This window comes from Haliotis asinina, chromosome 3 (assembly GCF_037392515.1).
Source record: "Haliotis asinina isolate JCU_RB_2024 chromosome 3, JCU_Hal_asi_v2, whole genome shotgun sequence".
NCBI lineage: Eukaryota > Metazoa > Mollusca > Gastropoda > Lepetellida > Haliotidae > Haliotis > Haliotis asinina.
Window position 1 is genome coordinate 88,090,820 of NC_090282.1, and position 12,602 is coordinate 88,103,421.

Consider the following 12,602-nt stretch of genomic DNA (forward strand, 5'->3'; position numbering starts at 1 on the left):
GATCCGATACTCCAAACAGGTCAAAATTAATACTGAGGGGTCCGGTAAGATAAATACGTTGTTCACTGGCTCCTCGGGGACCATAGGTTACGGTACCCTTGATGTTTGTTTATGTTCTCCTCGCCCTTGACTCTCGGGCTCAGGCCTCGGAGAACGTAAACATCGAGGGTACTTCAATCCATGGTCCCCTCGTGACCAATGAACAACTTATAACGTCTCTCTATATTTATCAGCGAGTAGGCGAGTCTAAGAATGAACCCAAGGTACAAGCCACCCGGAATAAACTAGCACACATTCACCTTCTTTTCTTCCACCTTGTACTGGTGCTGTCTTGACGCTGGCGACTCAAAACGACTCGCTTTCTCGCACGGAGTCCTCCATGACACTTCCAAGCTGCGATCATGACCGATGCTTTGACATGCGAGAGGTCAGAGAAAGAAATAATATAACTTCTAGGCCACAAAAGCCACTTCAGTAGCAGTGTACCATAAACAATCCCCACGTTTACCTGTTGTAGAATATCGACACGTCTTCACAGTAACCTCTCGCTTTGTCTAATGCGAGTGTCGTCTTTGAGGTTGTGCCCAGGCCATGCTGACCTTACCTCCAAGTCGATGAGAGTTTCATGTTATAACGGAGCAGCAGTTACTAACGTTGTAGTGTCTTATTTGAGAGATCCTTAATATAGAAAAGTCTTACCGTGAATGGCTGTGGATTTCGAGCGATTGACTGCACTGTTTCTAGGGTGGAAAGTGTGCATGAGGCGACGTGACCGTTCAAACGCACAAGAAATCGCTCTTTCAGCAACCGCTTAGCTTAATTAGTGTAAGTACTTAATTTCAGTTTAGAACCGTTGCACAAACTTTTTGTGCTGTATGCAGTGGTATGAACCAAAATTTTGTACGTTTACAAAATAGGTATACAGACACAATCGGCCGCCATTTTGATCATTCTGTCAGTACAGATTGAAAGCATTTAATGAGGGTGCTCGTTGAGATAAATCCGTTACCATACGTTCGCGAGTCCGAGTTTGAGATTTATCATGTATCAGAGTTAAATCTCAAACTCGGACTTTCTTCGTTTGGTATTTAACTCGGACACATGATAAATCTCCGTATCAAACTCGCGAACACATGGTAACTTCTTATGGCCACGCTGTACATACTGCTACTGTCATTGTGTACGCCACTTTCATACATACATACATAATTTGGGGTTTAGGGTGAAGTGGTAGAGACCTTTGCGGCGGACACATAGTCAGGTTTATTCTGTATTTTTGGGACTAAGGCCCATAACACAAACATTTGGCGAAAGTAAATGCATCTTGTTTAAAGCTGAGTGTAGTTTAATATTTATTAATGGTACTCTTATTCATTCCTTATATTTACTCAATAATATTAAAATATGGATATTGCCCGATGACATCAGTCAGATGAGGGTTTCAGGTGTGGATTGTTGAGTCACCCACGTCAGATGAGGGTTTCAGGTGTGGATTGTTGAGTCACCCACGTCAGATGAGGGTTTCAGGTGTGGATTGTTGAGTCACCCACGTCAGATGAGGGTTTCAGGGATGTATGTCGGCCACATTCCACTGCGAGTCTGTACATTCTGCAAACTGAGTCATGATTTTACGATGATTTGGTAGTAGTTCACTGGTTCAGTATAATTCGACGCTTAGAGATGATTTAAATTGTGACTAGTAATTACGTTTAGATGACAAAATTAGCGATGCATGCCAGTTGAGTGAAGCAGTCATAAAATCTCTCTTTAAACATTACAATGATTGTGGGTATACAGACTGTGTTTTTTGATATCCATAACAAACCAAATCCATCCATGCCTGTTCTGTTAGCTTGTCTGCTGATCTTGAGATTAATCTTCTGATCTGGTCACTAGTCTGTTGCTCTGGTGACTAATCTGCTGTTTTGATGACAAGTCTGCTGTTCTAGAGGCTAGTCTGCGGGCCTGGTGTCAGGCCTGCTGTTGTAGGGACAAGCTTGTTGATCTGACGGTTGTGTTTGTGTGTATGTGTGTGTGTGTAGGAAATGTGTATGTGACGGGCGTGTGTGAAGGGAATGTGTGTGTGTGACGGGCGTGTGTGAAGGGAATGTGTATTGACAGGCGTGTGGGAAGGGAATGTGCATATGACGGGCGTCTTTGAAGTGAATATGTATGGGAGACGTGTATGGGAGACGTGTGTGAAGGTTGCTGTCCAGCAATATGTTTGCGTTTGGCGTCTTCCAGACACGAGAGTTGAGTCTTGTGTTGACAATTAGTGATCATTTCTATGAGGAACGTTAACATGTAATTTCCTTTCTGATACAGATAATACAATGTTGTTATATACCTTGTGTTGTTGATGAACAGTCTCTACATAGTGTGGGTGCCCATGGGCTCTTATCATTTCACAGAACCCCAGATTTGAGTTTCCTACTTCTAACTTTCCTCACGTGACAATAATATTGCTGACAAAGCATTACTCCAGTCACTCTACCATTATTGCTGTATTGTCTCGTCACCCAAAGGTGACGTGACGGACTAGATGGTAGAAACCTGCAAGTCGGGATGACATGGCATGAAACTACAGTGAACGTCATATGATATAGGCTCTGACATTTTCTATTCTCGAATTTTGCTTCGGAAGGGAGGTCACTGTAGTGGAGAGAACAAGGTCAAGATCGGCCTTGCGGATTTCCGAATAGCCATGTTGTGGAGTCAGACGCTCTGTTAGAGGAGACAGGTTTACCGTGTATTTCATTTTCACGGATATTCACGATAGCGTAAGTACTCTAGAACTATTATGTTTGAAAAATAATTGAACAAAACTTACTCAGGCGAATATGACATGAGCGTTTCCTTTCATGATCAGGTATTCGGGTAACTTGACACAGAACTAGTAGAGTGGATGGGGACTTTCATGATCAGGTATCCAGGTAACCTGACACAGAACTATTAGAGTGGATGGGGACTTTCATGATCAGGTATCCAGGTAACCTGACACAGAACTATTAGAATACATGGGGACTATTAGATTTCATGAGAAAGCAGTATGTTCAGACTCCTTCATGGCAGCCAGACCATTACTCACCCAATTCCTATCTACTCAACCGGTCGTGGGTGACAAGGAGTTTTTTCCGCTGATTTCAGCTTACAGAAGATAGAATGTGAGACACGACCAGTGCCCATATAAAAACTGATGATTATATGTTGAAATATATCACGATATTCTCTTCTGCCAAAACGGTCATCTAGTTGAAAATGGCCCCAGGGTAATTCAGTTTTATACATTCCTGGATCCACGCTGCAATCACTCGTGTATTGCTGCAAAATGCCAGGGCAACGAGATTGAAAGATTACTCTTTCTTTGCCTGTGTATAAAGCTCACTCACATATTTTACATGACCATTGCAGTATTTTGTAACCACTATGCGTCGCTTGGCTCTGTTGCCTTCGTGAAGTGATGTTTCGAAAATATCATCATACCTGGCAAACTATAGACTGACAAGGTTTGTGAGATATTCTTCTGCCTACTCACCTGACATTTCCCATAACTGACGATATTTGACTGTTACCGTGTTTTCTACCCCATCTGACAATGTGTGCTGTTTGTTGTGTGTTTAATTGTTTTGTCTATTTTCATTATTCATATTTACAGGGCAGCCATGTCCCAATGCCACGATGACCTCTTTCGCAACGACACCAACTACACGCATGACGACGTCAGATCAGTGCTTGTTCTTCTCGAGCAGGAAGAGCTTCTCTATAAAGTTCCAACCTTCGTTTACCTGTCGTGTCTTCTTCTCGTCGGCATCCCCGGCAACATCATCGTCTGCGTCATCTACCTCCTCAAGCTACCCCCGAGTACCCCAAGACGATTCATCGTTGCGTTGGCACTGTTTGATCTACTCAACTGCCTCGTGGGAATCCCGTTCGAAATAGCTGACCTCATAACGGACTACTTTCTAGATATCCCTACACTTTGCAGATTAGTGCGGATGAGTAATACATTCAGTTCAAGTGGGTCTGTACTTATACTATTGATAATCAGCATTGATAGATACAGAAAGATATGCAGACCTTTTCGAAGGCAAATATTGGTGAACGATTCCAAAAAGTGCATCTACGTGATCACTGGATGTGCTGTCCTTATTTCCATGCCGGCTGTTGTGGTCTACGGCCATCACAGCCGGTACATACATGGCCTTCAGACATACGATTGTTCGTTCGATGATTCTTTCAGCGAATATATGCTTCCAACATTCTACCAAATATGCTTGGCACTGGTTTGTGTGATAACAATCATCATTCTTATTCTGTTATACACACTCATTGTGCTGAAGATTGTCAAACAGAAGAAACGTCGTGCGACGTTGACTTCAGGGGCTCGACAAGCAGCAGCAGCACGTGCAGGCAACGCTTCAGAATGCGGAACAGACGTTACCAACAGCGACACTCTCCCATCTCGCTCAGACTCACCAACAGACAAGGCACACGCTGATAAATCCTCGTCCATGAGAGACACGAAGAAGAGAAGAAACAAGTTCCTCCGGAGTTCACGGATGACGCACATGATGCTGGCCGTGACAGTCGTCTTCATCCTTGGCTACATGCCACATTTCGGACTCCAGATAACGCGCCAGATACTAAGTTCAGAGTTCACGGACTCACTACACTGCAACCGAGTTGGACTCGCATTTTATGCCTTTTTTCTGAGGTCGTATTTCCTCAACAGCGCTGTTAACCCCATCATCTACAGTTGCTATAACAAACGCTTTCGACAGGAATGTGTAACACTGATGAAGAGACTGGTGTGTCTGAAGACGGAGTCAGAAACTATCACTACAGTGACAGACAGTGAGAGCTAGGCTACTGGGAGTCAGAGACCATCACTACAGTGACAGACAGTGAGGGCTAGGCTACTGGGAACGGGGTGACACATATATACTGGGAACGGGGTGACACACCTATACTTGGGACGTGGTGACATATAAGAGTTTGGAACATAGACGTGAGGCTTTCCTGTGGGACGACTGTGGGACAAACTGTATGAGAAAGAATGTGTTTCGGCAATTGAATTAAAACGCTGAAGATGAAATACAAAGTATCGGTGGGTATTGTGTGTTACTTGGAGTTACCGGCATTTCGCTATGCCCGTTTCCGTTGAATGTGGACACTTGAACCTAATGATGAGCGGGGCGAGCTGAACACTGCAGGATGCGAACTGACAGTGAGGATGAAGAAATAGTAAGACGGACAATCGCACGTAGGTTGGTGGTACAACCAACACAGTATGTAGTCATGATGAGTAATGAACACTCTCACAGGATATATCTTCTACACACTAAGACGATTCCTAAACGTTTAGTGTACATTTTCGGTACTTCATAAATATTTCTTATAAAGAAGATGAACATCATATGCATAAGTTTTTGTTTATAAGTCACAAAACTACGTTCCTGTCCGCAGTGACTGCCTTTGTGTACCTATTACCTGCTAGTTCTAGTGACGTTGTGACTTCAGCGACCCATGCTTGCCACAAAAGGCGACTAACGTGATGGGCTGGTCAGGTCTACACAAGTCATCGATTCACATTTGCGCAGACTGATGCTCTGGCTGTTGATCATTGGACAGTCTGGTCCATAGCGACTGGTTACAGACCGCCTGCATATAGCTGGAATATTGCTGAGTGCGGCTTAAACCTAAATTCAATGTACGTTGTGAGAGCTGTTCTGTACGTAGTGAGAGCTGCCCTGTCTGTAGTGAGAGCTGTCCTGTCTGTAGTGATAGCTGTCCTCTCTGTAGTGAGAGCTGTCCTGTCTGTAATGAGTACTGTCCTATCTGTAGGGAAAGAGGGCCTGTCTGTAGTGAGTGCTGTCCTATCTGTAGTGAGTGCTGTCCTCTCTGTAGTAATAGCTGTCCTGTCTGTAGTAACAGCTGCCCTGTCTGTAGTGAGAGCTGTCCTGTGTGTAGTGAGAGCTGTCCTGTCTGTCTTGAGAGCTGTCCCATCTGTAGTGAGTGCTGTTCTGCCTGTAGTGATAGCTTTCCTATGCGTATTGAGAGCTGTCCTGTCTGTAGTGAGAGCTGTCCTATCTGTAGTGAGAGCTGTCCTGTCTGTAGTGATAGCTTTCCTATGCGTATTGAGAGCTGTCCTGTCTGTAGTGAGAGCTGTCCTATCTGTAGTGAGAGCTGTCCTGTCTGTAGTTATAGCTGTCCTATCTGTAGTGAGAGCTATGATTACACGATGCCATTTAGAAAGTGGTCAAATGCAACATATGTCATATTTGGGATTTCACATTCTTAGTAAAGTACAAATTCTAGTACTTTTTTCGGTTGAGTCCCATCCGGGATTCGAACCCGCACCCTCAGAGTCAGGCACCTAATCACCAGCACACAAAGTCAACCGCCTAGCCCGCTCAGCCAGGCGGAAGTCGCGGTGGCTGAGCGGGCTAGCTGGCTGACTTTGAGGGTGCCTGACTCTGAGGGTGCGGGTTCGAATCCCGGATGGGACTCAACCGAAAAAGTACTAGAATTTGTACTTTACTAAGAAAGTGAAATCCCAAATATGACATATGTTGTAGTGAGAGCTGTCCTGTCTGTAGTGAGAGCTGTCCTATCTGTAGTGAGAGCTGTCCTGTCTGTAGTGAGAGCTGTCCTATCTGAAGTGAGTGCTGTCCTATCTGCAGTGAGAGCTGTCCTGTCTGCAGTGAGAGCTGTCCTGTCTGTAGTGAGTGCTGCCCTGTCTGTAGTGAGTGCAGTCCTGTCTGTAGTGAGAGCTGTCCTGTCTCTAGTGAGTGCTGTCCTATCTGTAGTGAGTGCTGTCCTGTCTGCAGTGAGACCCGTCCTATTCGTAGTGAGAGCTGTCCCATCTGTAGTGAGATCTGTCCTATCTGCAGTGAGTGCAGTCCTGTCTGGAGTGAGAACTGTCCTGTCTGTAGTGAGTGCTGTCCTATCTGTAGTGAGTGCTGTCCTATCTGTAGTGGTGAGAGGTGTCCTGTCTGTAGTGAGAGCTGTCCTATCTGTAGTGAGTGCTGTCCTATGCGTAGTGAGTGCTGTCCTGTCTGTAGTGAGTGCAGTTCTGTCTGTAGTGAGTGGTGTCCTGTCTCTAGTGAGATCTGTCATATCTGCAGTGAGAGGTGTCCTGTCTGTAGTGAGAGCTGTCCCATCTGTAGCGAGATCTGTCATGTCTGTAGTGAGTGCTGTCCTGTCTGTAGTGAGTGCTGTCCTATGCGTAGTGAGTGCTGTCCTGTCTGTAGTGAGTGCAGTTCTGTCTGTAGTGAGTGCTGTCCTGTCTGTAGTGAGATCTGTCATATCTGCAGTGAGAGGTGTCCTGTCTGTAGAAAGAGCTGTCCTGTCTGTAGTGAGATCTGTCCTATCTGTAGTGAGTGCTGTCCTGTCTGTAGTGAATGCAGTCCTGTCTGGAGTGAGAACTGTCCTGTCTCTAGTGAGTGCTGTCCTATCTGTAGTGAGTGCTGTCCTATCTGTAGTGGTGAGAGGTGTCCTGTCTGTAGTGAGAGCTGTCCTATCTGTAGTGAGTGCTGTCCTATGCGTAGTGAGAGCTGTCCTGTCTGTAGTGAGTGCAGTTCTGTCTGTAGTGAGTGTTGTCCTGTCTCTAGTGAGATCTGTCATATCTGCAGTGAGAGGTGTCCTGTCTGTAGTGAGAGCTGTCCCATCTGCAGCGAGATCTGTCATATCTGTAGCGAGTGCTGTCCTGTCTGTAGTGAGTGCTGTCCTATGCGTAGTGAGAGCTGTCCTGTCTGTGGTGAGTGCAGTTCTGTCTGTAGTGAGTGCTGTCCTGTCTCTAGTGAGATCTGTCCTATCTGCAGTGAGAGGTGTCCTGTCTGTAGTAAGAGCTGTCCTGTCTGTAGTGAGTGCAGTCCTGTCTGTAGTGAGTGCTGTCCTATCTGTAGTGAGTGCTGTCCTATCTGCAGTGGTGAGAGCTGTCCTATCTGTAGTGAGTGCTGTCCTATCTGCGGTGAGATCTGTCCTGTCTGTAGTGAGTGCTGTCCTGTTTGTAGTGAGTGCTGCCCTATGCGTAGTGAGTGCTGTCCTGTCTGTAGTGAGTGCTGTCCTCTCTGGAGTGAGTGCTGTCCTGTCTGGAGTGAGTGCAGTTCTGTCTGTAGTGAGTGCTGTCCTATCTGTAGTGAGTGCTGTCCTATCTGCAGTGGTGAGAGCTGTCCTATCTGTAGTGAGTGCTGTCCTGTCTGTAGTGAGTGCTGTCCTGTCTGGAGTGAGTGCTGTCCTGTCTGGAGTGAGTGCTGTCCTATGCGTAGTGAGTGCTGTCCTGTCTGTAGTGAGTGCAGTTCTGTCTGTAGTGAGTGCTGTCCTGTCTGTAGTGAGATCTGTCATATCTGCAGTGAGAGGTGTCCTGTCTGTAGTAAGAGCTGTCCTGTCTGTAGTGAGATCTGTCCTATCTGTAGTGAGTGCTGTCCTGTCTGTAGTGAGTGCAGTCCTGTCTGGAGTGAGTGCTGTCCTATCTGTAGTGGTGAGAGCTGTCCTGTCTGTAGTGAGAGCTGTCCTATCTGTAGTGAGTGCTGTCCTATGCGTAGTGAGTGCTGTCCTGTCTGTAGTGAGTGCAGTTCTGTCTGTAGTGAGTGCTGTCCTGTCTCTAGTGAGATCTGTCCTATCTGCAGTGAGAGGTGTCCTGTCTGTAGTGAGAGCTGTCCCATCTGTAGCGAGATCTGTCATGTCTGTAGTGAGTGCTGTCCTGTCTGTAGTGAGTGCTGTCCTATGCGTAGTGAGAGCTGTCCTGTCTGTAGTGAGTGCAGTTCTGTCTGTAGTGAGTGCTGTCCTGTCTCTAGTGAGATCTGTCCTATCTGCAGTGAGAGGTGTCCTGTCTGTAGTGAGAGCTGTCCCATCTGTAGCGAGATCTGTCCTGTCTGTAGTGAGTGCTGTCCTGTCTGTAGTGAGTGCTGTCCTATGCGTAGTGAGAGCTGTCCTCTCTGTAGTGAGTGCAGTTCTGTCTGTAGTGAGTGCTCTCCCATCTGTAGTGAGTGCTGTCCTATCTGCAGTGGTGAGAGCTGTCCTATGCGTAGTGAGTGCTGTCCTGTCTGTAGTGAGTGCTGTCCTGTCTGGAGTGAGTGCTGTCCTGTCTGTAGTGAGTGCAGTTCTGTCTGTAGTGGGTGCTGTCCTGTCTCTAGTGAGATCTGTCCTATCTGCAGTGAGAGGTGTCCTGTCTGTAGTGAGAGCTGTCCTGTCTGTAGTGAGTGCAGTCCTGTCTGTAGTGAGTGCTGTCCTATCTGTAGTGAGTGCTGTCCTATCTGCAGTGGTGAGAGCTGCCCTATCTGTAGTGAGTGCTGTCCTATCTGCAGTGGTGAGAGCTGTCCTGTCTTTAGTGAGAGCTGTCCTATCTGCAGTGAGATCTGTCCTGTCTGTAGTGAGTGCTGTCCTGTCTGTAGTGAGTGCTGTCCTGTCTGGAGTGAGTGCTGTCCTGTCTGTAGTGAGTGCAGTTCTGTCTGGAGTGAGTGCTGTCCTGTCTGTAGTGAGTGCAGTTCTGTCTGGAGTGAGTGCTGTCCTGTCTCTAGTGAGAGCTGTCCTATCTGGAGTGAGTGCTGTCCTGTCTGTAGTGAGTGCAGTTCTGTCTGTAGTAAGAGCTGTCCTGTCTGTAGTGAGTGTTGTTCTGTCTGTAGTGAGTGCTGTCCTGTCTGTAGTGAGTGCTGTCCTATCTGTTGCGAGAGCTGTCCTGTCTGTAGTGAGGACTGTCCTGTCTGTAGTGAGTGCTGTTCTGTCTGTAGTGAGAGCTGTCCTATCTGTAGTGAGTGCTGTCCTATGCGTAGTGATTGCTGTCCTGTCTGTAGTGAGTGCAGTTCTGTCTGTAGTGAGTGCTGTCCTGTCTCTAGTGAGATCTGTCCTATCTGCAGTGAGAGGTGTCCTGTCTGTAGTAAGAGCTGTCCTGTCTGTAGTGAGTGCAGTCCTGTCTGTAGTGAGTGCTGTCCCATCTGTAGTGAGTGCTGTCCTATCTGCGGTGAGATCTGTCCTGTCTGTAGTGAGTGCTGTCCTGTTTGTAGTGAGTGCTGCCCTATGCGTAGTGAGTGCTGTCCTGTCTGTAGTGAGTGCTGTCCTGTCTGGAGTGAGTGCTGTCCTGTCTGGAGTGAGTGCAGTTCTGTCTGTAGTGAGTGCTGTCCTATCTGTAGTGAGTGCTGTCCTATCTGCAGTGGTGAGAGCTGTCCTATCTGTAGTGAGTGCTGTCCTGTCTGTAGTGAGTGCTGTCCTGTCTGGAGTGAGTGCTGTCCTGTCTGGAGTGAGTGCTGTCCTGTCTGTAGTGAGTGCAGTTCTGTCTGGAGTGAGTGCTGTCCTGTCTGTAGTGAGTGCAGTTCTGTCTGGAGTGAGTGCTCTCCCATCTGTAGTGAGTGCTGTCCTATCTGCAGTGGTGAGAGCTGTCCTATGCGTAGTGAGTGCTGTCCTGTCTGTAGTGAGTGCTGTCCTGTCTGGAGTGAGTGCTGTCCTGTCTGTAGTGAGTGCAGTTCTGTCTGTAGTGGGTGCTGTCCTGTCTCTAGTGAGATCTGTCCTATCTGCAGTGAGAGGTGTCCTGTCTGTAGTAATAGCTGTCCTGTCTGTAGTGAGTGCAGTCCTGTCTGTAGTGAGTGCTGTCCTATCTGTAGTGAGTGCTGTCCTATCTGCAGTGGTGAGAGCTGCCCTATCTGTAGTGAGTGCTGTCCTATCTGCAGTGGTGAGAGCTGTCCTGTCTTTAGTGAGAGCTGTCCTATCTGCAGTGAGATCTGTCCTGTCTGTAGTGAGTGCTGTCCTGTCTGTAGTGAGTGCTGTCCTGTCTGGAGTGAGTGCTGTCCTGTCTGTAGTGAGTGCAGTTCTGTCTGTAGTAAGAGCTGTCCTGTCTGTAGTGAGTGTTGTTCTGTCTGTAGTGAGTGCTGTCCTGTCTGTAGTGAGTGCTGTCCTATCTGTTGCGAGAGCTGTCCTGTCTGTAGTGAGGACTGTCCTGTCTGTAGTGAGTGCTGTTCTGTCTGTAGTGAGAGCTGTCCTATCTGTAGTGAGTGCTGTCCTATGCGTAGTGAGTGCTGTCCTGTCTGTAGTGAGTGCAGTTCTGTCTGTAGTGAGTGCTGTCCTGTCTCTAGTGAGATCTGTCCTATCTGCAGTGAGAGGTGTCCTGTCTGTAGTAAGAGCTGTCCTGTCTGTAGTGAGTGCAGTCCTGTCTGTAGTGAGTGCTGTCCCATCTGTAGTGAGTGCTGTCCTATCTGCGGTGAGATCTGTCCTGTCTGTAGTGAGTGCTGTCCTGTTTGTAGTGAGTGCTGCCCTATGCGTAGTGAGTGCTGTCCTGTCTGTAGTGAGTGCTGTCCTGTCTGGAGTGAGTGCTGTCCTGTCTGGAGTGAGTGCAGTTCTGTCTGTAGTGAGTGCTGTCCTATCTGTAGTGAGTGCTGTCCTATCTGCAGTGGTGAGAGCTGTCCTATCTGTAGTGAGTGCTGTCCTGTCTGTAGTGAGTGCTGTCCTGTCTGGAGTGAGTGCTGTCCTGTCTGGAGTGAGTGCTGTCCTGTCTGTAGTGAGTGCAGTTCTGTCTGGAGTGAGTGCTGTCCTGTCTGTAGTGAGTGCAGTTCTGTCTGGAGTGAGTGCTCTCCCATCTGTAGTGAGTGCTGTCCTATCTGCAGTGGTGAGAGCTGTCCTATGCGTAGTGAGTGCTGTCCTGTCTGTAGTGAGTGCTGTCCTGTCTGGAGTGAGTGCTGTCCTGTCTGTAGTGAGTGCAGTTCTGTCTGTAGTGGGTGCTGTCCTGTCTCTAGTGAGATCTGTCCTATCTGCAGTGAGAGGTGTCCTGTCTGTAGTAATAGCTGTCCTGTCTGTAGTGAGTGCAGTCCTGTCTGTAGTGAGTGCTGTCCTATCTGTAGTGAGTGCTGTCCTATCTGCAGTGGTGAGAGCTGCCCTATCTGTAGTGAGTGCTGTCCTATCTGCAGTGGTGAGAGCTGTCCTGTCTTTAGTGAGAGCTGTCCTATCTGCAGTGAGATCTGTCCTGTCTGTAGTGAGTGCTGTCCTGTCTGTAGTGAGTGCTGTCCTGTCTGGAGTGAGTGCTGTCCTGTCTGTAGTGAGTGCAGTTCTGTCTGTAGTAAGAGCTGTCCTGTCTGTAGTGAGTGTTGTTCTGTCTGTAGTGAGTGCTGTCCTGTCTGTAGTGAGTGCTGTCCTATCTGTTGCGAGAGCTGTCCTGTCTGTAGTGAGGACTGTCCTGTCTGTAGTGAGTGGTGTTCTGTCTGTAGTGAGAGCTGTCCTGTCTGCAGTGAGTGCTGTCCTATGCGTATTGAGTGCTGTCCTATCTTTAGTGAGTGCTGTGCCGTATGTAGTGAGGCATGTCCTGTACCTAATGAAACGTGTCCTGAACACTATTTGTCCTTGTTTTGGATGTAACGTGTAACCCTGAACAGTTTTTTACCTTATGTTGGACGTAATATGTAACCCTGAAAGCTAGTTGTCCTTGTTTTGGATACGATGTGTAACCCTGAACACTTTTTGTCCTTGGTTTGGATATAGCATGTAACCCTGAACACGATTTGCCTATATATTGCATGTAACATGTACCCTGGACATCTATTGCTTGCATATAACAGGCAACCGTGCAACATGCAACTATGGACACTTTAACCCATACTTTGGATGTACGAGGGGCATTC

The 12,602-nt window shown here is 47.4% G+C and overlaps 2 protein-coding genes across 2 annotated transcripts; one reads left to right on the forward strand and one right to left on the reverse strand.

Annotated features, from left to right (window-relative positions):
- The first annotated feature begins 2,658 nt into the window (after positions 1-2,658).
- LOC137278704 (D(1A) dopamine receptor-like) lies at positions 2,659-5,416 on the forward strand. The gene is made up of 2 exons (XM_067811217.1): positions 2,659-2,780; positions 3,656-5,416. Exon 2 carries the CDS (start codon positions 3,663-3,665, stop codon positions 4,863-4,865), a length of 1,203 nt encoding a protein of 400 aa, XP_067667318.1. The 5' UTR covers positions 2,659-2,780; positions 3,656-3,662; the 3' UTR covers positions 4,866-5,416.
- On the reverse strand, positions 5,146-6,866 carry LOC137279130 (Kruppel-like factor 18). The gene is made up of 3 exons (XM_067811605.1): positions 6,537-6,866; positions 5,715-5,838; positions 5,146-5,207 (listed from the first exon to the last, which is right to left on the reverse strand). Exons 1-3 carry the CDS (start codon positions 6,864-6,866, stop codon positions 5,146-5,148), a joined length of 516 nt encoding a protein of 171 aa, XP_067667706.1.
- Positions 6,867-12,602: the final 5,736 nt, after the last annotated feature.